Source organism: Platalea leucorodia (assembly GCF_965183815.1).
Source record: "Platalea leucorodia genome assembly, chromosome: 2".
In the NCBI taxonomy this organism is placed as follows: Eukaryota; Metazoa; Chordata; class Aves; order Pelecaniformes; family Threskiornithidae; genus Platalea; species Platalea leucorodia.
Window position 1 is genome coordinate 34,509,271 of NC_138824.1, and position 23,654 is coordinate 34,532,924.

At 41.6% G+C, this 23,654-nt stretch overlaps 1 protein-coding gene across 1 annotated transcript; it reads left to right on the top strand.

Annotated features, from left to right (window-relative positions):
• Positions 1-1,093: 1,093 nt before the first annotated feature.
• Positions 1,094-23,137, top strand: OLFM4 (olfactomedin 4; the record flags this gene model as incomplete). Its single annotated transcript, XM_082337912.1, is given in 8 exon segments — positions 1,094-1,116; positions 1,118-1,175; positions 1,179-1,304; positions 3,547-3,624; positions 7,392-7,549; positions 13,162-13,369; positions 14,310-14,463; positions 22,344-23,137. Coding segments are annotated over 8 exon segments (1,599 nt in total).
• Positions 23,138-23,654: the final 517 nt, after the last annotated feature.

Sequence of the window (23,654 nt, forward strand, 5' to 3'; positions counted from 1 at the left end):
CTGCAATATGCATGTGCTGCTTTACACCTGAACTCTGCTCTGGAGTGGCCAAAGTGTTTTTCTTATGGTGCAGAGGATAGTTCATAGCCTATAGCTGCTCTGATATGGGCTGGTCAGCTCTTCTTGGACTGGAGCTGAGGGCTCGAGCACTTACAAAGACACTGTAGTTACAGCTTCAGTCCCTCCATTCCCTTGAAAGTACTGTGATTTACCTCAGGAAAGCAGAGCACTATAACCCGGGAGGAAGAGGCCTGGATTCGTTTTCTTGCTGTACCACCGTGGGTCTGATTCTTTTTGCTTAGACATTGTCACATGCCTTCCAGGTCTTGTCTATCTTACATTGAATTATTAGCCATGAAATCCTCCAGTGGAGATGCAGCTGTGGTAAAAACATATTACCCCAATGGACTTGACTGCTCTGAAGGGTTTTCTAGTATGGATCTGCCCTAAGCCTCAGCTTTCCCATTTGCCACCTGGAGCTGATAGTGCTATAGTAACACAAGAAAGCTTTCTTTGTTCCTCATCTGAGATGGGTTTTTTATGGGGCAGTACTGCTGCTCAGAAGTACCACTGCTCCTGCCCTTACTGCAGCCATTTGCTGCTGACCTAGTAGGACAACTAAGTCTGACAAAATGAAGAAGGAAAGGACAAATGCTGCACTGAGGATACAGGCACAGGAAAGGACAAGAGATGACAGGTTTTGGTAAAGACCCCTGTGCATTTTACTTAATGTCAAAGGTCTGTTGGCCTTTGAAATAAGGGGAGGATGTTTCTGGTGTGTGAAAAGTCTAACCTGACCTGCTCTTCTCTGTACCTATAAGAAATAATAAATACCACCCAGACCTGTATTATCTGCATAACTTAGAAGGTATCTATAAGAATTTTTGTGATTGAGTCACCGTAAGAGGAAATGTCTATCTACCTGCCCTAGCAAATAAGCACCTGATGTTCTGCATAACGAAGATTAAGATTAGATACTGCACCACATGGGAAAGTGTTCCTGTTAGGAAATTGGATGTAGTGAATTTCTCATGGTGAATAACTCCTGTGTTCTTTATATGTTAGTATTTGGCACCTGTTATTATATGACTTCATGACATCACTTCTCCAAACACTTAAAAAAATATCATGCAAGTTCCTTAAGGTTTGGTTGGGGAAATCCCCAGACTCTACTATAAAAGATCTCGTTTGTCCCTTTGCTGTCACAGCTGCTGGCTGAGAAGATGAAGCACACACAGGTGGCTGTGCTGCTCCTCATGCAAAGCATGATTGCTCTGGCTACAACAATGGCGACAGCAGAAGTGGTAAGATGGAGCTCTCATAACCTGAGCTTTGGTGCCTTCTTGTCTTCTCATGTAATTTAGATTGCTGAAAAATCTTTTAAGGTTACTGGAAAATTATTAGGCAAATGTTGAGATCTCTGCATGGAGAAAGTTTAAAGTATTCCTCCATCCTCCCTGCAACTAATGTATTGGGACTGGGTAATAAATATAAAAGTGAGGCACAGGTTTAAAATCAGAGTCAAATTCTGCCTTTGGTTAGATGAGTGCAAGTCCCAGTGAGGATCTGAGTGGATATTAAATGCTCTGTGTAGCTTCTAATTAATTAGCTAGGGCTTATAGCAGGAAAGGATCCACATCTTTGATGTGTATGGAGTTGGGAGGTGCGGGCTTTCCCAGTTGCATGATTGCTGTTGTATTCTGTGACCAGGCATATGAAAGGCATGCTGGGTGGTTTTTGTGGGGTGCTCTCCCTCTTCCCCATAAAACAGTGTCTGTTTGGGCAAGGGAGAAGTTCAAATCAAAGCTATTAATCAGAAAAAAACAAAACAAACCCAAACCCCACCAACAAATCCAGGGAGGAAGGGAGAAGAGAAAACTTCGAAAAAAAAAAATGCAATAAGTAAAAATTATGTTAGTGAGAGATTTGTTTTGATTTTGTACTGTCTCATTCTTTTTAAATTAAAAATTGGGCTTAAATTATCAGAAGAAAATTTGCAAATAGCTTAAAATCTCTTCCAAATGAAACAAAACATTTTGGTTTTGTTTGACCCAAAGGGACTGGATTTTGGTATTTTTTAGTTAAAATTTGGAAAAAAAAAAAGCAAAAACATTTTGGCTCCTAATGACTCTTTCTGATTTGTCTGGTTTAGTCACCAGCCAGAAAAATCCTGTGTGCCCCTATTTATATATTTTGAAGTTTGGGAGTGCTGTGGATGCAGGCAGTGAAGTCAGCATCCCCTGGGAAGATGCATTTAGCTGCTCAAGGAACGGAAAGTTGCAAAAGTCAAGATGGAGGTGTAAATATATGCTGATAAGCTGATAAGAAAGCTTAATATGGGAGACATTTCTCCTCAGTCTGCTTAGCTTTAAGCTAGTCCCCAGTTTGTGTAATTTACACAATTTGTGATGCTCTCTGTCCTACCACTGTTAATTGCTACCAGCTCCCCTCCCCATGTTCAGTGTAATCATATGAGCACACAAATGCTTGTTCAAATGGGTTTATTTGACAAACTGTCCCACAAAAGCTTGTTTACGCTGTGCCCTTTAATAGACCTGCCCTTTGCCGGCCATTTGGAGTTCCCCACCATTCCCTGGCTTGGGAATGGGGCTCCGGCTGGGATTTGGGAAATGCAGGAGGACGCAGTGGTAGGTGTCCTGTTGCAGGGGAAGACCATTTGATGCTCGGTCTGTTGCACCATTTGACATTGCGAGTGTCTTCCTGCAGTTTCCAGTTTGCCACACATTTTGGTGAGACCCCACTACAGATGACAGTGTGCTGCATTATGGCAATGCACTGTGCTCTGCACACGACGTGGGGACGCAGTAGACCTTTAGGGACACACAGTACAGTGCTAGGGTGACAGCCACTCTCCTTGCTGCGACAGGAAGGCAGGCACCAGCCAGAGATGACAGTTAAAGGGGATGTATATTGTCTTACTACACAAGACTCCCAAGGTGGACCTGGCTGTATCCTTGGCAGTGTGGTGGCTTCCCCTGGTGCTCCCTCCCCGCGGTGGGATGCTGCCTGCTCCGTGGTGCTAGTAGGAGAGCGGGATGCGTGACCCAGCCGTCACAGCTCGCAGCCTGACAGCTTGGCGTGAAAGGGGCAGTGAGTCCTGCGCCGAGAGGCTGGAGGGAGAGCTGGGCAGCAAGGAGTGGATGTCCCTGCTGGGAGGACACTAGTCCCTGGATTTAGGGCAGGGGGGCACGGTACTGTCATTTTAGACTGCCATGCAATCTGCCAGGGCTGCCTGTCAAAGCCCCAGCTCACACCTCCTGGGCACGCTGAATGTCCCCTGCCTTGCACTGGTCACACAGAGCCTTTCTGCAAGAAGAGGTGTCTATGAAGTGACACTGTGCCTGGGGAAACGTTAGTCGCCTCAGCAGCAGATCAGAAAAGCCAATTAATTTTACAGTTGCTGGGGATGGCTGCCATAATAAAATCAAAGTGCTTTGGAGTGGCAGGATGGGGGCTAGCTGGTGGGGAAGGGATGGTGCCATATGCAGGAATTCACACTGAAAAAGACTTTCCTTTGGTTTTTAGACTTCTCATTTCAGTACGACACCTCTGTATCTGGCTCAGCCTAGCAAGACGACTGGTGACCTGCACACTTCCCCAAAGGTATGACCATTACTGTTCTTTAGTGAAGTCCAGAAAAAAACAAAATTAGGAACTTGTGCCCTGTTTTTTAAATGCTACACAGTCACTCAGACATTTAACCTTGATAAATATTCACAGGTCAGGCTGCCCAGGAAAAGGCATTTAGGTGTTGCATATCCAGGATTTTAGGCAGTAATGAATTCCCAAAATCATCAGTGCTGCTGCCATGTCATTCAACGCCTTAAGTCACATCCAAGGCTCTGGCATTGCCCTTGTGAGTACTGAACTGGACCCCAGACATGAAACAGCTGGGCCCATGGGGTTTTGATGGCAAGGTACCAAACAGTTTGGCAGTTACAGCGTCCCTGGAGGAAGGGGAAGATTTCTTTTCAACTGTCCTTCCATGTAAACCAGAGCAGGGCCTTGAAACAATCTTCTGAGAAGTGCTCACTTGTGGTTGCTGGGGGTGAGAAAATCTTGATTCTTCCTGTTCTACTTAGCTCAAATTTTATTCAACTGTTTGGTGACAGAAGGACTTGAATCTGATTTCCGTGCCGTTCCGTACAGCGTTCAAGTCCATGGTCTGCAGATTTCAGGGTTTGGTTTCTTTCCCTTTCTCTGTCAGTGACTGCTTAATAACATGTTTGCTTTGGAGCAGATTGAATGGGACACAGTTGCTCTGCATGATCCTGCAACCTAGTATCACGAACAGGGTTTATCCAAAGCACAGCTCCAGATCAGGTCAGAGGTGGTAGACAGCTCGATGGCAGGTCTTTGTTGTCCAGGCTAGCCCAGTGTGGCACCTGGGATCTGTGGAAGGACCTCTTCTGAGAGAGAGTTAAGTCTCTGGCTCCAGTAGAGGGTTTAGAAAGTTAAATGGAGTTAGGAGCCTCTCTCTCAGTAGCAGGACCCAGACCTCATCCATCTCCTTGCCAAGCTGAGGTGGCCTCTGTCCCTGCTGTGTGGTTTCTGTGGATCCCATTCTTTGTCTTAAGAAGAGCAAGTAGCTAATTCAGAGCTGCGTATGCCACTGGGCTACAGTGTAGCTGGAAATTAAGCACTGAAATGGCTAGGCTGTTTTGAGGATGTAACCCTATGTCCACATTTAGGCAGCTGAATAAATTAATTTCCTCGTTTTCAGAAAATCAAGTACCTTCCAGCTCCTACTCCCTCTCTTAAACTGAAGGGATGTGGAAAAGAAACATTTCTCATAGTTTCAAATATGTATATGTAACAGCTTAATTTTACAGAGTGAAATGTTGCTGTCAAGTCCTTGTTGTAGGCCTGGACAGTTTGCTCTCTTTTAAGCATTCAGTGTAAATTATTAAACTTTAAAATCATAAAACTCCATCAAAAATAACAGCTTATCTATCTTGTGCATTTTTCTACAGGATGAGGGAAGGGTTTTTTGTTATATGGTTATCATTTGACTGGTATTATATTTTGATTGAAGCACTTACTGACCCAAGGGGCTTTTAACTAAACAATGCTTCTTGGTCTCGTGAACATCATGATCCCAATGTTTGTAATGTCAGTGGAAGAATGGAAGTAGTTCTGTCTGCCCAGGCTGCCTTTTCCTTTGGGAAAACTGTCTCTTGGCTTGTACATAAGCTGCACTTACGGCAGTGAAGCTCTGCCTGCAATTCAAGGCTCTCTCATAACACTAATGTTAAAATACAATGATAAATGTACAAGTTGGAGTTTTATTGGGAGATCATCTGAATACATTTATGAATGGTTTATTTAGCACATGGAGTAAGCACGTACCTCTAGATAAACTGATGGCTGTATATAGTCAGGACTGTAGTTTATAGCAGAGTACACAATGTGCGGTTTGCACTATACTATATATGGAAACATATATATGTATAGTACATACTATGCCATATTATGTAAAGTATACTCTCTCTTGGTATACATATGCACATATGTATTATATTTGTGTTACACACAGAAGGGATAGAATACAATACCTTCTACACAAAAATTAGCATGCCAGTGCACAACGGTCTTATAGAAAGTCCCATGTACTCACTAAGACACATTTATTTCTTCTTTTGTCTCTTCCCCCATCTGTTTCTTTTGTTATTGCTGAGCAACTTTCCATCCCAGTCATGCCCATACACAGAGGACTCAGAGGCGCAGAAACATCTAAGTGACTTAGGAACCTGTTTTTCATAGTAATTTAGGTACTGATAGCCATATATTAAAAAATACTTGGAAACTTAGAAACAGTTTGCAGTACGTTCTCAGTGGGATATTCAGAAGTGCTTTGGTAACCTACCTGGCAGGGAGATCAATGGAAGTTATGTGCTGGGACATTCTGGAATGCCATGAAATACTTCTCTGCTTCCTTTCATATTACATGTCTTCAGCATTCTGGCTATGAGTGAAGTTTTAAGGCCCATGGTGCTTGAATAACATAGATAAAACATCTTTTCATGCTTTCTTTCAAAATAAGATGTGTGCTGTGGTAAAGAGGTTGCCAGAAGTGTGAGCTGGGATCATTCCTGCTTGCTGCTGTTCTCTTCTTGGGCTCACAGATCAAGACAGCTTTGCTGCTGGCCATCAGTGCATGTTCTGGGCTAGTTTGGCAGTGAGGAAGTTAGTCGAAATCACTGTGAAAAAGCGAGGGAAGAAGTGCTGAAATGTCAGCTTTCAGTAGATAGATAGATAGTTTTGTTGTTTGCTTGTTTATTTCTAAGAGGGAGAGAGAAAGAGAAAACACATGAATAACTGGGATTTCTGCAAAGCAGGAGGAGAGTTTATAGAAAGAAGTGTATTTAAAGAGCAAGCTTGTAGTTTTAAAATATGCAGCCACATTGAAGTGTGTGCCAGAATATTTTAAAGTAACATCAAATATCTTTATTAATAAATTCGTGATAGGTTTATGAACTGGGAAACGTTTTGTGTACAAACAAAAAAGAACTGCTTGAAACACACTCAGTATTCAGCCTGGTGTTTATAAGAAATGATGTGCTTTGGCTGTAAATTATGGCAAGATCATGAATTGCCAGCTCTGACCTTTCCATACACCATACCCATTGCTCCGGTGGTGATGCTTTGAATATGCAGACAGCCAGGACAAGGTGATTCATGCTAATGGCATGGGCAATAGCTTTGCAAACTATCCACAAACGTGGATGAGCAGGCTGTGATGTGTGGGTGTTACGTGCAGTATTTTGTAGCAAAATAAGTATCTCTACCTTAGGCTTAGCCTGCATATTTAATTTGTCACCTTTCAGTGGTGTATAATTAAATGCATATGTCTATTTGCTGGGGCTGACTGTGAAACTTCAAATGAAGCATTTTTCTTTTCAAAACTTTCCCTGTTACTAGTTCTATTTCAGTTCTTTCATCTCTATGGATGGAAATGAATAGATGATCGGATCAATTCAATTCAGATTAACAGAACAGTAGCTATAAGACCTAACTTACTAAGTTATTATTTTCCTGCTGTTGTGTGCTTTTCCCTCTGCTGGAAAAGTTATTTCATTATCTTAGGAACATTGTCCACAAGACTGGGAAAGTAAGAACTATTATATGCCTCTGTTTTTTCCAATGGTAAAACCTTTACAGCAATATTTAGCTATTTTCAGAAAGATTTGTAAGGCTGAGTCATAAAAATTGCTAGATATTTTGAATTCCTTGGAAGAAAAAGGTGAAAGATGTCTAGTAACAAAGTTGTCGATCTCATGATTGTCATAGCTCTTATTATTGTCAGGCATTAGCTACTGATTCCAGAGAAGAATATTAACACTTTTTTCCTTACTGATTTGTTATTGCAGCTCTTTGCCAACGTCTCCGGCTCGGTGGATGACGAGGGAACTTGTCAGTGCTCTGTGTACTTGCCGGATACTACCTTTCCAGTGCAGAAGGCTGAGCAATTGGAAATTACAGCCACAATGCTCTTGGAGAAATTTGAGAGCGAGCTTTCTCAAGTAAGGTGTTCTTTTCTTATAAATATAACAATTGTATCTTTGCTGGAAAATGGTTGCCTGTGAAAAAGTACAGCAGTCAGTGGATTTCTGTGACTTGTCTTTCAAACACCGGGAAAGAGGGCTCTGTAAGAACAAGAAGGGTGATTAAATCTCAAATCTTTGACATTGCAGCATGTCGTACATTTGAATATCCTTAGGTCTCTTTTCGAGGCCTTTGCAGCTGGAGGCATATGGTATTTTTGGAAGAATCGTTATGTTTTTCCTCTTTTGGCTCAGTTTTATTGGTTTGTGATTGCTACACAGAGCTATAGGAAGCCAAGCCGCCTGCTCTTTCATGTGTTATTATTTGTATCAAGCCAGCCAGATTGTAAGAGGGAAATGAAGGGAAAGAGGAGAAAGGTCACCACAGCCCAGAGTGAAGAAGTAGGTGAATATTTGCCCCTTCACTTCTGCTCTCACAGATTAAAAAAATTTAAAAAAATCAAATATTTTCCTTGTCAACATCTGAAGCTGTGGCAGTGAGACTGCTGAATTATGCATTGTTGTTGAAGACAAACACACCTTACACTACTTTGGCTGCTTGTTGCATGAATTCAGATCCATTTTTTGAGGAACTCGGGCAAAGCTACACTTGCTGCAGTGCACTGGGGGAAGCTGCCTGTGAAGACAGAAATCTGTCTTTGACTTTTGATAGTGGATAAATATTCAGGATTCAGATTAGGTGTCCAGCAGAAAGTGTTTTCTTCAGGAACCAAGCATCTTAAGAAATGAAGTGTCCTTGAATTAATCAGCAGAAAAGGCACAGCATTAAATTATAAATTCTAACCATAAATATTCATAAACCTCCTCTGGTATAATCAAGAACAGATAAGAAGTTGTGCATAAAAAACACAACAACAGGCGGAGGATCCTGTGGTAAGATCTTTCAGTTCAAATCATTTGTTTGTATAGATACCTAAAATTAGGTGTCCAGATTTGTATCTGAAATTCACCTCTAAATTCAGGGCAAGCTGAATCCCCACCATGGACTTTAACGTTCAGGTTGCCAGCTGGTGTCAACTGGTGTAACTGTTGTCATCCTTAGGTGCCCAGCAGTGTACTGCAGTGTAGACACTGACCCTGGCTTTCAATTCTTGCTGCAGACAGTGAAAATTCTTGACCTAACTCAGGCTTCACTGAATTTCATCCTGTCGAGACTGATCAGGCAAGCCGTGTTACAATGCATCTAGTTAGATAAAGTGTGACATATACTTTGGTGTGATATAGGCAAAGAGACATTTTGGGTCAAAAATGAAAATGAACAGATTGAATTTTGGTGTAACTCTATGTGTGTACAATTTCTCAGTTATGTTGTTCTTCTGTAGAAAGAAGAAAGCTGTCAAGCATTGCCCTATTGATACCTGAACTTAAGTAATCTGAGATCTTGTGATTCATGAGTCTCCATGCTTAAAATTTCTTCACCTTTCCAGTTGTGGAAAAAAATCCCCCTTATACAATCCTGTATATTACTTTAGTCGTGATAATACTCATAGAAAGAAGGAAATAATGAAATGGAGGAAAGCCAAGCTCTTATTATTGATCATTATTAGAAATGGTCCTGAGCAGATTCCTAGGGAATCACATAACCTAGTCTCACCAAAGGGGCGGGCATTTCTACTGAGTGCTTCCTTTCTTGACTCTGAGAATCCATGCTTTAGTTGCTCTTCTAAAACACCCTTTGAAGCTCATGGGAGCTTTTCCTGGGTAAGAGCTGCAAGATTGGACCCTCTTAAGGATGCTTTCCATGTGCTAGAAGTCCCAGATAAACAACCTGATTGAATCGTTAACCTTTTGCCTGATTGTAGGCTAATTCAAAAAGCAAGGGGGTCCTTTTATAGAATCAGCAGGCAAGGAAGCTTGCAGATAAAAGAGATGCTCTCATGTGCCAAATGAGTACAAACTGTAGGCTGAAAATACCAGACTAATTTTTCCTCTGTCACATCAACCTTTGCCAGCATAATTATGATTACAGAAGAAAATTAACCTTTCAAAGCAAAGTGGGAATTGGCTGCTCCTCTCAATAGAAAAGGGGAGAGGACACCTCCATAACAGGGATGGATTAACACGTGATCCCAAGGAGAGAAAGTGCCTTTCAGAACTTGGTTCACAACGGCCACAACATCCTCACATCAGAAAAACAGGAGGAGAAAAAAGCATGCCTGCCCTCCGCCAGGAACAGCTGTTTTCAGAATAGGTTAACCTGCAGTGGAGTTCTTCTCGGTGTCAGCTTGCAGACTGCTTGCCAACCTTGCTCCTTACAGGTCTGTAGAGGTCAGGCCTGCCCAAAGCCAGCGTCCTAGGCTGAGTGACTTCATAGAGTTGCTGGTTTTGTCACTTATATATATTTCTTATCCTCAGTCTCTTATCCTCTTATTCTCAGTCCTCCCACTTTTTTTCTTACATCTTCATCTTGCACGTTTGTTGCCCCTTCTGTACTCTCCAAATGTGTGCTGGAGAAGTGTCTGTTTGCATGCTGCAAAACCTGTGTTGATAAATACCAATTGCAGGTAAATGACACAGTAAATGAGCATTGCAGATTTTTCCTGCCCTTTTCATTCCACGAGGGTGACAATGCTTGGAAAGGAGGAAAAACTGAAACAGGAATTTTTTTCCTACACATGCCTCCCACTGCTCCATTCTCTTCCAATAAAGGGCTAATACAAGCCCTATGCACTCATCATACCCTGCTTCAGGCTTTTACGACAAATGTGGCAGTACTAGTTATTGGTCTGTGTCCCTGAATATGGGATATGCACAGAATTTCTGTGCCAACCTGTCAAGAGACAACAGCCAGTCCCTAGCAGGTAGACACAGTAGAAGAGCAGAGATTACAAGCTGCTTAAATCTATCTGCCAAACAACAGAGCAACATCATGTTCCTTTTTCAACTGATAATTCTAAACTACAGAAACTCCTAAGCCAGATCTGAGCAGGTGGGAATGTCCACACAGGGCATTGCAAGGCTTGACATATGTGCTGGATTTGTCTGCAAAAGCAGTATAGACCTGTTAGAGCAGCACTGCTGATAAAATTATATTTGTCCAATAATTTGGCAGGGGAGCTATTCACTTAAGTTCATTGCGATGCTGGTGTGGCTGTATAGAGCCCTGCAGAGTGTTGGGGCTAGTTCAGGCTCAACTTGTATGCATATCTCTCAGCTATGCTCCAGTGGATGGTGTTGACATGTCCTTAAATGACCTAGATGGTTGACTGAGTGAAAACCCTCTGATGTGGGAGGAGAACTTCAGGTCTGTGTCCTGCAGCACTCTGCAATCAGGGCTGAAATAACTATGTATGCCTTGTTCCAGCCCTCAGCATTTTGCCCAGGCTCTCAGGACCCTGGAGAAAACTCCAAATTCACAAGTTTCTCACTAATGAGTAGCCATCACTAATTCCATCAGTCTGTTTATTTCAGTGGTTTGTAGGTTTAGTCTGTATTGCATTATTATTATTATTATTACTATTAGTATTAGTGTGAGAAAGGTTATTAATACCTAGATTGATTTCCAAATATCTCTATGATGTACGCAGCTTCACGCAGCAGTGCGATTTTGTTCAGACATGGGTTTGCTTTCTATTTCTCAGGCTGTAATCATACATGCTTTCTTTTTTGTTGCGCAAACTCTAGACACACAGTTTAAACATTGAATTTTTTCAGAAGATTTTTTTGAGGATATCTTCCAGCTCAAAACTGATTTTGGTGATCAGTGAAAGTGTGAGGTCCAGCTACATCTGGCTTTACCAAGAACATTGTCCAGTTCTTCCTACTGTTCCCTCCTGAACAGATGATGGTGACAGCTACAACAAGGGATCCCAGCTGTCCTTGTTGTCAGCCGAATACAAGGAGCTAGGCCTAAGTCTTTATATACTATTATTTTTTTTTATTCTTAATTGTAATAAATAACTTTTAGTTATTCCTTAGCTTGAAGTTACCCAGGCTTGACCTGGGAGATCTAGAGCATCCAGTGTTATGAGTCAGAGTGCTTCTGATGCAGCTTATGGAGACATGCCAGTTTATATCAGAGCAGCTCAAAATCTGGCTGCACACATTTAGAACAGAAGATCTGGTTCAAACCCTGATTTAAATGTGCGGGATTGAGCAGCCTGTTTTTGGTGTATGTTATGTATGTGCATGCAGAGGGGTTCATTCAGATTTGTAGTGTAGTTGTGCCACTATTGAAAATTATACTTTTGAAAAGAGGGTCTTCTCACTTATGTTTCTCCTTCTTAAACCATATCACTGAATATCTTATGACCTGAAAGGATCCTTTCTGCCCTTCATGAATTTCCACGCCATGAGCTCCCATACCTCCTCTTTGGTACACAAGAGGTTCAATCAAAATTGAAAGGAATTATTTGATAAGTGTGTTTGTTGGGGTCCCCATCAAGCCCCATTGGGCTGCTGCCGGAAAAGGAGAAAAGGGAGTCCATGGTCTTCACATCATGACAGGATTTTAGAGGCCGTTCCAGAGCCAATGGGGAAAAATACTGACTTTCATTCTATGTTAAGGTAATGCAAGAATGTTTGAGATGATGTGGGCTAAAAATCTTTCAGTCAAAGAAGTAATAGTTATGGAAATCATAGTGCTGTAGAGAGAGGGACCTATACTACAAACACCATCTGAGAGTATAAATACGGAGTCACTGGTGGAACAAACTAATTATATTTATTCCTACTTCTTACCTATTGTGATATAATTATATTGATTTAAGGGAAAACAGACATGACTTTTATGAAGCATATAGGAGAGAAATTATGTATCTTTCCCAAAGTGTTAAATTTCAAGGAACTGATATTTTCCAAGGAATGTCCCAAATCCATATAATATTCTTAACATTCTGCATCACAACGCTTGTGCTGTGACCTTTACCTCAGCAGATACATGTGTGAAAATATATTTATCCGGACAACTGTTTAATGGTTCAAAGGCTGAAAAGGCTGCTATGTAAATTACTGTAGCTAAAGCCTGCAATAAATTTTACACCTTCATTTAAACCAGATTTCATTTTTAACACTGTGTTTAGATATTCCCCCCCTGCCCAAAGACAACCCCCAAACCATTTCTGCCAACTTTTGACACAATTCAAAGGTACGCAGGGTAAAATCCTATTTGGATTCAGAGTTAATAGGAAATGAAGTTGAAAAACTTGGGGATCCTTTATTGCGTTTTTCAGCCTCCTTGAGTTACTTTTGTGAGATAATACACTGTAGATTTCCTAATAAAATTTTCGCCAGTGCAAGTTCTTGGCATACTGAGGATAAAATTAGCTCACAGAGACAATATTGGCAAAGAATTAAAAAAATGGAAGACTGCAAGTAAAATTCTGCCTTCAGTTATCCCCAGGCATTCCTGAGGGGACTTTGTGGAACTGCCAACAATAAATGAGGGTTAAATTTTACATTTTTTATGTATGTGATGAGAATTTCATTTATGTTGTTTATGTGAAGAATATATATGTCAAGTATGTGGAAGTTATGCATGGGGTACTCAGAAATATAATAAAGATGTCAAACAGGCTTGTTTTATTTGCTAACCTGGACTTGAATATGTACCTTTTTTATTTTTCTTTAAGGTTAGAGAGTACTCAAAAATGATTGAACTGTATCAGCAGCGAATCCTTAATCTAACCATCAGAGTGGAGCATATGGAGAAGAGCAGTATATCTTACACTGAGCTGGACTTCCAGTTACTGAAAGTGGAAATCAGTGACCTAGAGAGACTGGTCACTCAGCTGAAATCCAGCCTTGTTGGAAGCAATGTCATCGTTGAGCAAATATATTTGGAGGTATTGCCAGACTCTTAATTAGCCACAGAGGGTTCAAAAATACAGATAGTCTATTTTCTCTTTAGCGTTTAGGTTGAGGAAATGTAGCCTGTCTCTACTGCAGCCAGTGGAATTATTTTAGCATTTCATCAGCATAAATTAAAAGAAAGCTTGACCTTAAATGTATTAACATCTTTTTCCTTGATACAGAACACAGAAAAGCAAAGAAACCTCAAAACAAATGGGGACCTCTTTATTTTTGCCAACTATCTGCCTGAAAGTTAACAGTTTTTCATAGTGTTAAGCACAGGAGTTGATGAAATTATTATAATAAATATTAATTTATAGACCTCCCATGCTTGAAAGCCTCTGTGCTTTAACTTAGATAATTAAAAAATTAGCTTCTGGTTGCTAGGGCAGTGGCCCAATCAATATGAAATCAAGAAGTGGGACAGACTATAACCTTCCCAGCAGACTATAAATCACATTTGCAAAATTGTAATTAATCACTTACCTAGAGAGAATAATTACTTCAGATGGAAAGTGAAATATCATTTTCCCCATTGTCCTCTAGATAATCAAGTAGGTGATTGAGAACATTATTTATCTTTGCAAATAAAATTTCCAGATACTTTTGTAAGGTTGGTATAAGTACTTTTTATAAATAATAGCTAGTACTTGCCTAAGATGTACTGGATATTTTTATATTATGCATAAAATAACACTATATTTTTGCATTATGGTACACAACTGAGTGTTAAAGCATTTCTTTGTGGTTGCATACCTCTGCTGGAAATGTGAAGTTCAGGCTAGCAGCATAAGGTCTAGTCTTAGGGATATTTCTTAAAAACCTGTTCTGTAGCATCTTCTGTGGTATGATCAACCTTGCCTGCAAATATCTGTAAAATAAAGCTGACAGAAATGTAAACGTGCTCTTTTTTTTTTTATTTTTTTTTCCTAGATCACTAATCTGACTATACTGGTAAATGAACTAGAATCACTGGACAAAAACAATATCCTTGAAATTCGTCGACAAATTGTGTCTCTGCAGAATCGATTGAAAGAGTGCGAAGAGAGCACAAACAAAACTACAGTACCCCCTTATTTCCCACCAGGTAAACATTTCTCTTGTACATCAGATAAGAAACAACATAATACATGGGTAGAACAGTAAATGCAGAGATTTCCCTTTGTTAATATTAAATACAACTGTAATGATACTACTTAGCTCTTGAAAAATTGAGCAGACAGCTCCTAATGTTTCATCAACGGGCTCAAAAGGAAAATGAGGGCAGGAAGCAAACCCAGACACAGTAGCTGTTTTCAACTGGAAAAAGTTGTAATCTTCCTCTCTCTTGCAGTGTGAAAATGAATCTCTACCCCCCTTCTCTTTTTCAAAACGATTACCTTTTCTTGTGGGAAACTACGCTTTTTTCTGACCAGCTTTGATTTTTAATAGTTCCTGTGAAAATGACCTGTGTCATGGCAATTTTGCTCCAATGCTACTTGAGAAACGTACGAGCAACAGTTGATGTACTAAAGCTGTTGGTATGCCAGCTCCGGAAGGTAGCTTTGCATGAAGATTACTTTTGCTTCACAGGCAAAAGATTCTTCTAAATCAGAAGGTCAAGAGCCTTGGGGGGAAATTCTGGTCTCAGGGAAATAAGTGGGACTAGGATTTTATTATTTTCTTAACTAGGAAAGGCTATGTTCTGGGGCTTAGATTTGTGGTTCCCAGAGTGCTGTTCATATAAAAGTATCAACAATCACAGGGCACATGGTAATCAGTTTACAACTGGAATAATTTTTGTCTCGACAGTGTGTTCAGTTTGAAAAATCATGTTGTGAGTGAATCATAGTCTGAGAAATTTTGAGAGTCAGATATGATACACTGGAGCAAACCGTTTAGGAAACACTAGTTTAGGTATGCCAGGTCAAGCATCCCACTTGCTAACAGACAGGAGGATTTATCAAACTGTGTTGATCCCCTGAGTGTTTTATACACAGGGGGTTCCTTTTGACAGAGTATTGTAAGAGAGAAAGTGCTCTGTTGTATACAATATCCAGGGGAAGGATTTCGCTTTTTCACATAAGCTGGTTAGCAATCAGCTAGACAAACCCACAGAAAAGGAGGAGCGGTGTCCTGCTTGCAAGGAGCACAGATTTGCACCTACCAGCATTTACCTCTCATCTCCTTGGGGTCAGCTAGTTCAAACCTCTCATTTAGAAAGGTGAGAGGCAGAAATACAAGCTTCCCTTAGGGTCAGCAGCCTTTCCTATTGCGATCTCCTTAGGGCTTCATGGCAGCGCAGGCAGCTGCTGCACTTCTCTGACAGGATGCGCACCTTGTCTGGGGATCAGGCAGGAGAGAAAGCTGAAACAAAAACCTTCATTGCAAAGTCTCAAGGCCCTTCTCTGCTCCTTAAGGAAGGGCTTAAAGTGTTTCAATAAAAAAAAAAAGCAATGTTTTAAAAGTATTTGAAGGGCATCTCATTGATTTATTGAGGGTGACGGTGTGTGGAAAGAAACAGCCTCTTTCTCTTCAAGCCTACAGCAAGCCTTTGTTTCGGTGAGAAAGTACTGAGCTCTGGAACAAGAATACTGTGTCCTTCGATGAGTGGTGGAGGAAGGGGCTGCTTTTACGCCTGGGTGGTTGGCATGAGCGTCTGTGGGATGCAGGAGATTTCAGAGTGGGAAAGGGAAGTCTACGCTTCACAATGCAGCTCCATGCAGGGATAGGCAAGTCATGCCTAGAGCAGCATGATAGCTCTGGGATGGGTAAATGCAACTGCATAGGGTTGTGACTGTAATAGAATCATTTAGCATTGCTTCCTAGGGCACGATGGGGAGATGGATAGCGTTTATCTGGGACCGAAATGATATTGCTTTAGCGTTGCCTTATTCCTGACTGATGTGCCAGCTAGCTCAGGCACCTTTGCATGTCACTGCATTGTGTGGGAACCACAGAGCAGAAAATAACCTAGAAGGCCAAAACCCCAGGTAGTATGAACAACGATAGCTCCATTGACTTCCAGAGAATTACCACCACTGACATCAGCTGAGGACACCCTCTGGTGTTACCTGTGAGTCGATCTCCTGCCCACAGCAATAGGAATGCAGGGAGGGTTGGAAGATGTGTGCAGGCTTATTGTCGTGGCCACCTTTAGGGTGAAGGTGGTCTCTGAGGCTGGCACAAAGGAATGGCAGAGCAACTGCGGAGGGCTGGCAAGTTTCCTGCCTGTTGGGAGATGCCAGCTGCACAGATAACCCCGGTGTTACGTAGGCTCAGATCCCTGCTAATCCACGCAGGACTGGCGCATCCTGACTTTGTGTGCCTAGTGGGGGGCAAATATTCTCTGGGCAGAGAACTTTGTAGAGCAATTACCTGTCCTGGAGACTGTATCTGAAAACAAGTAGTAGGAGGGAGACGTTATTTGTTGGGGAGATGGAGTAAGTATGCGAGAGAGCTGCGTTTTCTAAGATGGTCATTTTGGAGGCTTTGCATGGATGCTCAAACCTAGGCCTCTGAAGCTCTCTAGCACTCATTTATGCATTTGAACACAACTTCCATACGTTTTCTCTGCAAGCTTGAATGCCTTGAATTCCTGCCAAACCATTTGGCCTTGCCCTGTTTTTAGTTCATATTATATTTATAATGTTTGTATTAAACTGATTCTTTGTCCTGTTTCCAGACTGCGTTTTCTTTCCCCCTTCATCCTCTCTCCTCTGTATTTTGGGTAGGCAACATGAACTAGAGAGAGCTTGGCTAATCCCCAAGCTGTCTAAGACCATGAGTCTCAAGGCAAGTTTAATTAAAGCTTCTTGCTTCTCAGTGCTGTAGTACACAGCCCCTCTGACTCTGTCCCCCAAGGCTTTTGCTGCTATATTTCTCAGAGTGAGCAGGCTTGTTCTCAAACAACATAGAAAGAAATCACTGGTCTCCATGTGCCTTTCTTTCCGACTGGAGAGGTGGGTATCTGAGTGGCTGAGATGGGGATCAGTAAATAAAATCAGTAAATTTATCAGTAAATAAAAAAAAATATCAGTAAATAAAAATAAAAAATAAAATCAGTAAATTAAAAAAAAAAAAATCAGTTAATAAAATAAAATAATTATCAGCTAAAATAAATCAGTTAATCATCCCCTCATCATCACTGGCTTTCCTATCTGCAGCAGTTCCTGGCATCTCGCTCCTCACCACTCTGGTGGGAAGAAATACTTATCCATTTGTTTTTCTTTTGCGCTGATCTCATCTGGCTGCATCAGGGCAGGTATAGAGAGAAAAGACCCCAGGATGGTTCTTTGAGGGCTCGACAGCAGATTCTTTGTCACGTCTCACTGGAATGATCTGAGAGAGGCAGCAGGGAGAAGTGAGTTCGATGAAACTCTCAAAGGCAAAAAAACAAAAGAGAAGAAAAAAAGAGGAAAGCTGTTTTTTCTGGCTTTTATACATTTAGAAATTAAGGATTTCAAGTTACTGGTGAATAGGTCTCAGCAGGAGGAAGACCTGGTGTACCCTAATGCTGAAACTCAGGCAATCCTAATGGAGTCTTATAGCGGTTTCACTTTTACCTTATATTTCACCTCCTATGTACCCAAGATGTCTATGTTTTTTCAGTGTTTTGACTTGTGTTTTGAAAATGAATACATCCATACACAAAGAGGGAGACGTGCCTACAGGCACCTGAAAAGAGCTGGCCAGAGCCTCCTCTGCAGGACTGCCTGAACTGCCCCTGGAGACACATGCATTTCTCCATTGGCAATGGAGGGAGCTTAGCTGAGGCACCTGAAGTTTTAGTTGCCTGAAGGTAGGTCAGATGAACTCCAGCCCTCCACCTCATCCCCTGTTAGATGTTGATGACGTAAGTCTTCTCTGACGCAGCTGTCAGCCTGTGTCTGTGCCCTGTGATACTGGTGAAGACTGAGGTGTCTGTGTGGGTCTTCCTATGTCAGTGAGACAGCAGGAGCCGAGATGAGCCTTTCCCTGAGCAGCTGTGTCTCCTGTGTCTCAAGCCATAGTAAGGCTGGTAACAGCTCACACATCTGGATGCAGTGGTTCATCTGATGGGAGAGGAGGGTGCACACCTGGTGCTTGGGAGGATGTGTGAGAGTGTAGCACCAGCCTGCTCCTGGTCTCTGTGCCCCTCATGGGAGTTCCTTTAAATGTGGGTCCCACCTTGTCTCGTGATCTTTGGCTGCATAGGCGAACTGTGGTCTCCTCTCCTCTGTGATAAGATGCAGCTGCTTGGTGGGGGGAGGCTGCTGGAGTTTTTCTGGCACCTGTATTGTTGGAGTGAGAAGCTGATGTGCTCTGCGAGTGCTTCAGAGTGAAGTGGGTGAAGCGAGACCTAACAGGACGCACCTCATGCTCAGTTCCGCAGCCCGTTAGCCAAGCAAGTCAGGCTCCCTCCAGTCCTGACAACTAAGTGCCAGCTCCTTTTCTGATGAATCAGAAGGATTAGTAAACAACTGAGCTGAGATACTGGTTCTTTATGTAGGGAGAAGGAGAAGTACGTGTGCGTGTACCTATGTTAGTCCTCCTCTCGCCTATTTGCTACATAAGCATGAAACAAAGGAAGGCAAAAATACCAGGACATCACTTATCAGTGGCCCAAAACAGTGGAGAAAGGAGTTAAGAACTTCAAAGTTTGAATAATGCATATGGATTTATTTCAAGTACCTTCTAATATTTACAAAATTACATGACACTTTGTTTCCTTTGTGCATTTTTTCCCCACAAGATGCAGACAGGGAGGCAAGTTTAGATTAAATAAACAACAATGAATTCTTCTGAACCTATGCAGAAGACAGATCACCCCCTGACTACCACAGAGTTTTCTGGTAAAAAAAAATAATAATTCTGGGAGAGTTTTCAAGGAAATCAAAATCAAGCACATACTCTATAGAAACCTCAGACAATTTTTGATGTCATTAAAACGGAACACGCTTCTAACTTTATTTTAATAATTCATTGTTTCATAAATAAAAACCAAACAAGTGTTCAGCAGAGAGATCTCTTTAAGGGAAGAAATAATAATTTATTATTTCTTTTGTAAAAAAAGGTCTCTCTGCTGAACACACGTTTGTTTTTTATTTATGAAACAATGTATGAATTATTAAAATAAATCTGGAATTGTGTTCTGCTTAATGACATGAAAAATTATTTGAGGTCGCATATAGATGAGCTTAGCAGTGCTTCACTACCTGCAAGCTTCGGTGCTATATTTTTCTAAACAAATCAAGAGTTTTAGAGCATTTAATAATCATTTAATTCTGGGATAAGTTTATTGTGATTTAAGCACAGTAATACATTCAGTATGTCACCAGCTTGAAAGAAGCCCTCATGCCGGAGGTAACAATACATAATAGAGATATAAGAAAAAAACAGTTCAAATTGATTTATGGAGTTGGCAAGCTACAAGCCATTTTGCACTGTCTGCCTTAGCTTTCTTTCTTTGCATGAGCTGAGGTGTAAGCACCTCCAAACGTTGCTATCTGTGCCAAGTGCTGAGGCCATGTTACTAGCCATGCTACATGCCATTTCCAGAGATACAGCCTGGCTAGCCGTACAGCAGTGCCTTCCTTGTGTGCTATATTTGGAAATGAGGTTTCTGCTTCAGGGCCTCATCCTTTGTAAAGCACTTAAGTGCATGCTTAAATGCTCATCTACTCCGAGCCAGGAATGCTGATTTGCATCGATTCTTGGTGGCACGGAGGGAAGCAGTGTTCAGCCAGGGTCATTCCACATTTCAGCCGCAAGAATCCCAGGACACAAAAGGGGCTGGGGGAGGAGAATGGGGTTGTTCCCAACTCGTGTCACTGTCTCTGCCATGAGCTGGGCACTCAGTGACGCAGGGCTGCTCCCATGGGCAATACTGACCCCAAGGAAGTTGCCAACGTGGCCTGGGGACACAGGGTTTTAGCTCAGCGTAGTGATCTATATTTAATATAAAGCTGCTCCCCACCTTCCCCATAGATGTTGAGAGGAGGCTGCAGGTGAATCACGTGTCCCCCCCAAGCCACTAGTGCAAGACAGCACAAAACTGTGAAGGATGAAGATGTTATGTATTGGAAGGAGAGAAATACTACATTTTGAGAAAGGATGAGACATGGAGACCTTCACTGACTAAATCAACTTTACACATTGGCACAAATGTTACCCTCTTGCTTGGATGTTTCTAACATTCAGGCCACAGGTTTCCTTGCCCCAGAGGCAGAGCACCTTCCCCCCTGGGCGAAGCAGACCAGAAAAAGATTTCTGTATGTTTGCAACAGTCCATATTTCACCACATATCTTGTTTCACAGTCTTTTTCCAAGTACTTCAGATTGGTCTGTCTCCACATTTCCCTCTATCTGTGGGACAGACTAGGATGCCTTTGAGAGCATGATGCCTCTTAGGCTTTTTCTGTCAGTGGCTTTAGGAGTTTCCAGTTTAGCTCCATAAGTATTGTCTGGCCTTGATTAAGGATGGCCAACTTTGAGTGCAAAAGGTGAATGCTTTCTCTGTTATTTCTCTTTTTTCTTTGTGCTAAGACACAGGTTGTTTACATGCTAGACATCCCTTCATATGACTGAGCTTATGAACAGCCATTCTTTTCATACAGGCTGTAAGCAATCATGACATGGTACCCATGACAAGTATTCAAACCTCAAAAGATAAGTTTGACTTTCATCATTGACACCGTAGCTTGTGGTGCACGGGGTTCCCGTGCTGAGGGAGGTATTATTAACATCAAACATTTGTGGCCATTAATTTATCCATTAATTGACCTGTGAGACTTGAGTCTATTCATATTATATACCCGTCTTTAATACGGAAGGCTGTCTAGTAGCTAGAGCACCCCACTGAATTGGGAAACATTGGACTACCACTAAGCTTGACAGCTGGTGCCAGTCACTTGACATCTCTGTCTCCATTACCCCAGGTGAACATGCCCTTACAATGAAAAATCTGGGACACTTTTGTGGCAGTAATACAAAAAGCTAATGTTAACACTTGGAAAAAGGCATGCTGTTTTTTGCCAGTGGCAACTTTGGACTCATCAGAGGCCCATGGACATTTCTGAGTGGAGGATTTTTTCCACCAGTGACTTACAATATTGAGAATTTATCAGGAAACAGGAATGTCACTGCCATTCACCATGAGTAAAAGGAAAGTGTTTCTAGTATCTAAAATCATTTTCCCATGATCCTGAAAATGGCTTCGTAGTTGATATGTGGAAAACAGACCTGTTCTGATTCAGCTTGAAGTCATATTCTCTTTAGAGTTGCCTCACATGAAAACTCAGAGTAATATCTGGCTACATTTTCTAGGCTGTGATTGTTACTGTCTGCAGATTTCTTTGAGGGCCTGAGGTGGAAGGCACCATGCGGCTGTGACGCACTGTTGTAAAGCTGTGATTCTGACAGCAGAATGCTAATCTGAAATGTGACTCTGGAATCACTGCTGCTGCTGTTCCTTCCTTCCCCTCTGCAGTGAAATACACAGAAATCAGATGCTCCTCTTTCTTTTTTCCCCATCTCCCATGCTCTCAGTTCCACTGAGGTAGAAAATAACCTAAAATGTTTCTGAAATTGTATTTTCCAAGGGATTTCCTAGTGCATCAGGCTGGTGTGCATCAAATGGGTAGAAACAGAAATCTGTCCCTTGTCTGGAGCAGCGCAGTGAGCACTTATTTTCTGCAAATTAATTGTGACTGAGGATGGATGTCCCTATCTTTTCTCCACCCCTTCCCACCCCCACCCCCCCAATAACTGTAATAATATGTACTCTATTTTTTTTTACTAACTTTCTGAGTCAACTTGGAACACTTAGTGCCATCCAGTTGCTGACCTTGGCCCCAAATCAGCCTTTTACACATGAAGCTATGCATTTATGTCTGTGCTTTGCCACAAAGGTAATCCCTGGTAAGCACACTCTAGAGGCTACAGTATGCAAAACCTCTCTCCTAATGATGACATTTGGAAAACCTGTTTTTTTCTCTTTAATTTCAGGTAGCTGCATTCACCGTGGACTGCTGAATGTTAGTCAGCCCTATATTGTAAAGCTGAACTGGAGAGGATTTTCCTACAAATATGGTTCCTGGGGTAGAGATTACTCTCCCTCTAACCCAGAGAAGGAAGTCTATTGGGTTGCACCATTGGACACAAATGGGAGACTGTTGGAATACTACAGAATTTATAGATCCTTTGATGATTTGCTGCTGTTTAAACCCATGTATGAAAGTAGAATAACATATGGGGAAGGAAGTGGTGTTGCCCTTTATAATAATTATTTGTACTATCATTCTTATAATTCAAGATATATGGTGAAGCATGATTTAAAAACAAACACCATGGTTTTGAGGAAGGAACTTCCAGATGCTGCTATCGGTAACCGTTTCTCTTATGCAGGTGTATCATGGCAAGACATAGATTTTGCTGTGGATGAAAGTGGGTTGTGGGTAATATATTCAACAGAAAATAGCATGGGCAACATTGTGATTAGCAAACTCAATGAGACCACACTTGATGTGCTAAATACTTGGCAGACAAGACAGTACAAGCCATCTGTTTCCAATGCTTTCATGTTATGTGGTGTTCTGTACGTCACAAGGCCAATGAACACGAGGAAAGAGGAAATCTTCTACATGTATGACACAAGTACTGGCCGAGAAGGTAGTATTAGTGTTGTTATGGATAAAAAGTTAGACACAATCCAGAGTATTGATTATAACCCCACAGATCAGGGACTGTATGTTTACAATGATGGTTACCTTCTAAGATACGATGTGACCTTTCAGCCTTAGCATCTCAGTGACATAAGCATATGATAAAACTGACAGCAACTAAAATGAGAGATCCGATACGCCTTTAGACAATGTTATTGCCAGTTTAGAGTTCATTTGGTCTGATGTACTGTATCTCTGTGTGTTATATATATTACTTATAGTCTTTAAAGGAATTGCCCACTCTGGCCAGTAGTATTGCTGGCAGCAGTGTTTGGCAGTACTGGATTCTTTAGGTTTTGATTGGTGTTTATTGGTGCTTGGTGCTTTACAACTGTCCTGCCTCTAAAGGTAGATTTACTGCATAGATTTAGTGCATTTTGTTCACAGAAATGGATGGGCACAGCCTATCTACTGACTGAGGAGCTAATTACCCACTGATGTGCATTTGTCAGTGTGACACAGGCAAGGCACCCAGAAACTGAGAATGAATTTCCACTGATCTTCATCAGAGTGCATTGAGGCCTCAGAGAAACTAACTGAAGGATTAAAATAGTATAAGAAGTAGACTTGGTTGGAAGGCAGCAACCCATTTTTT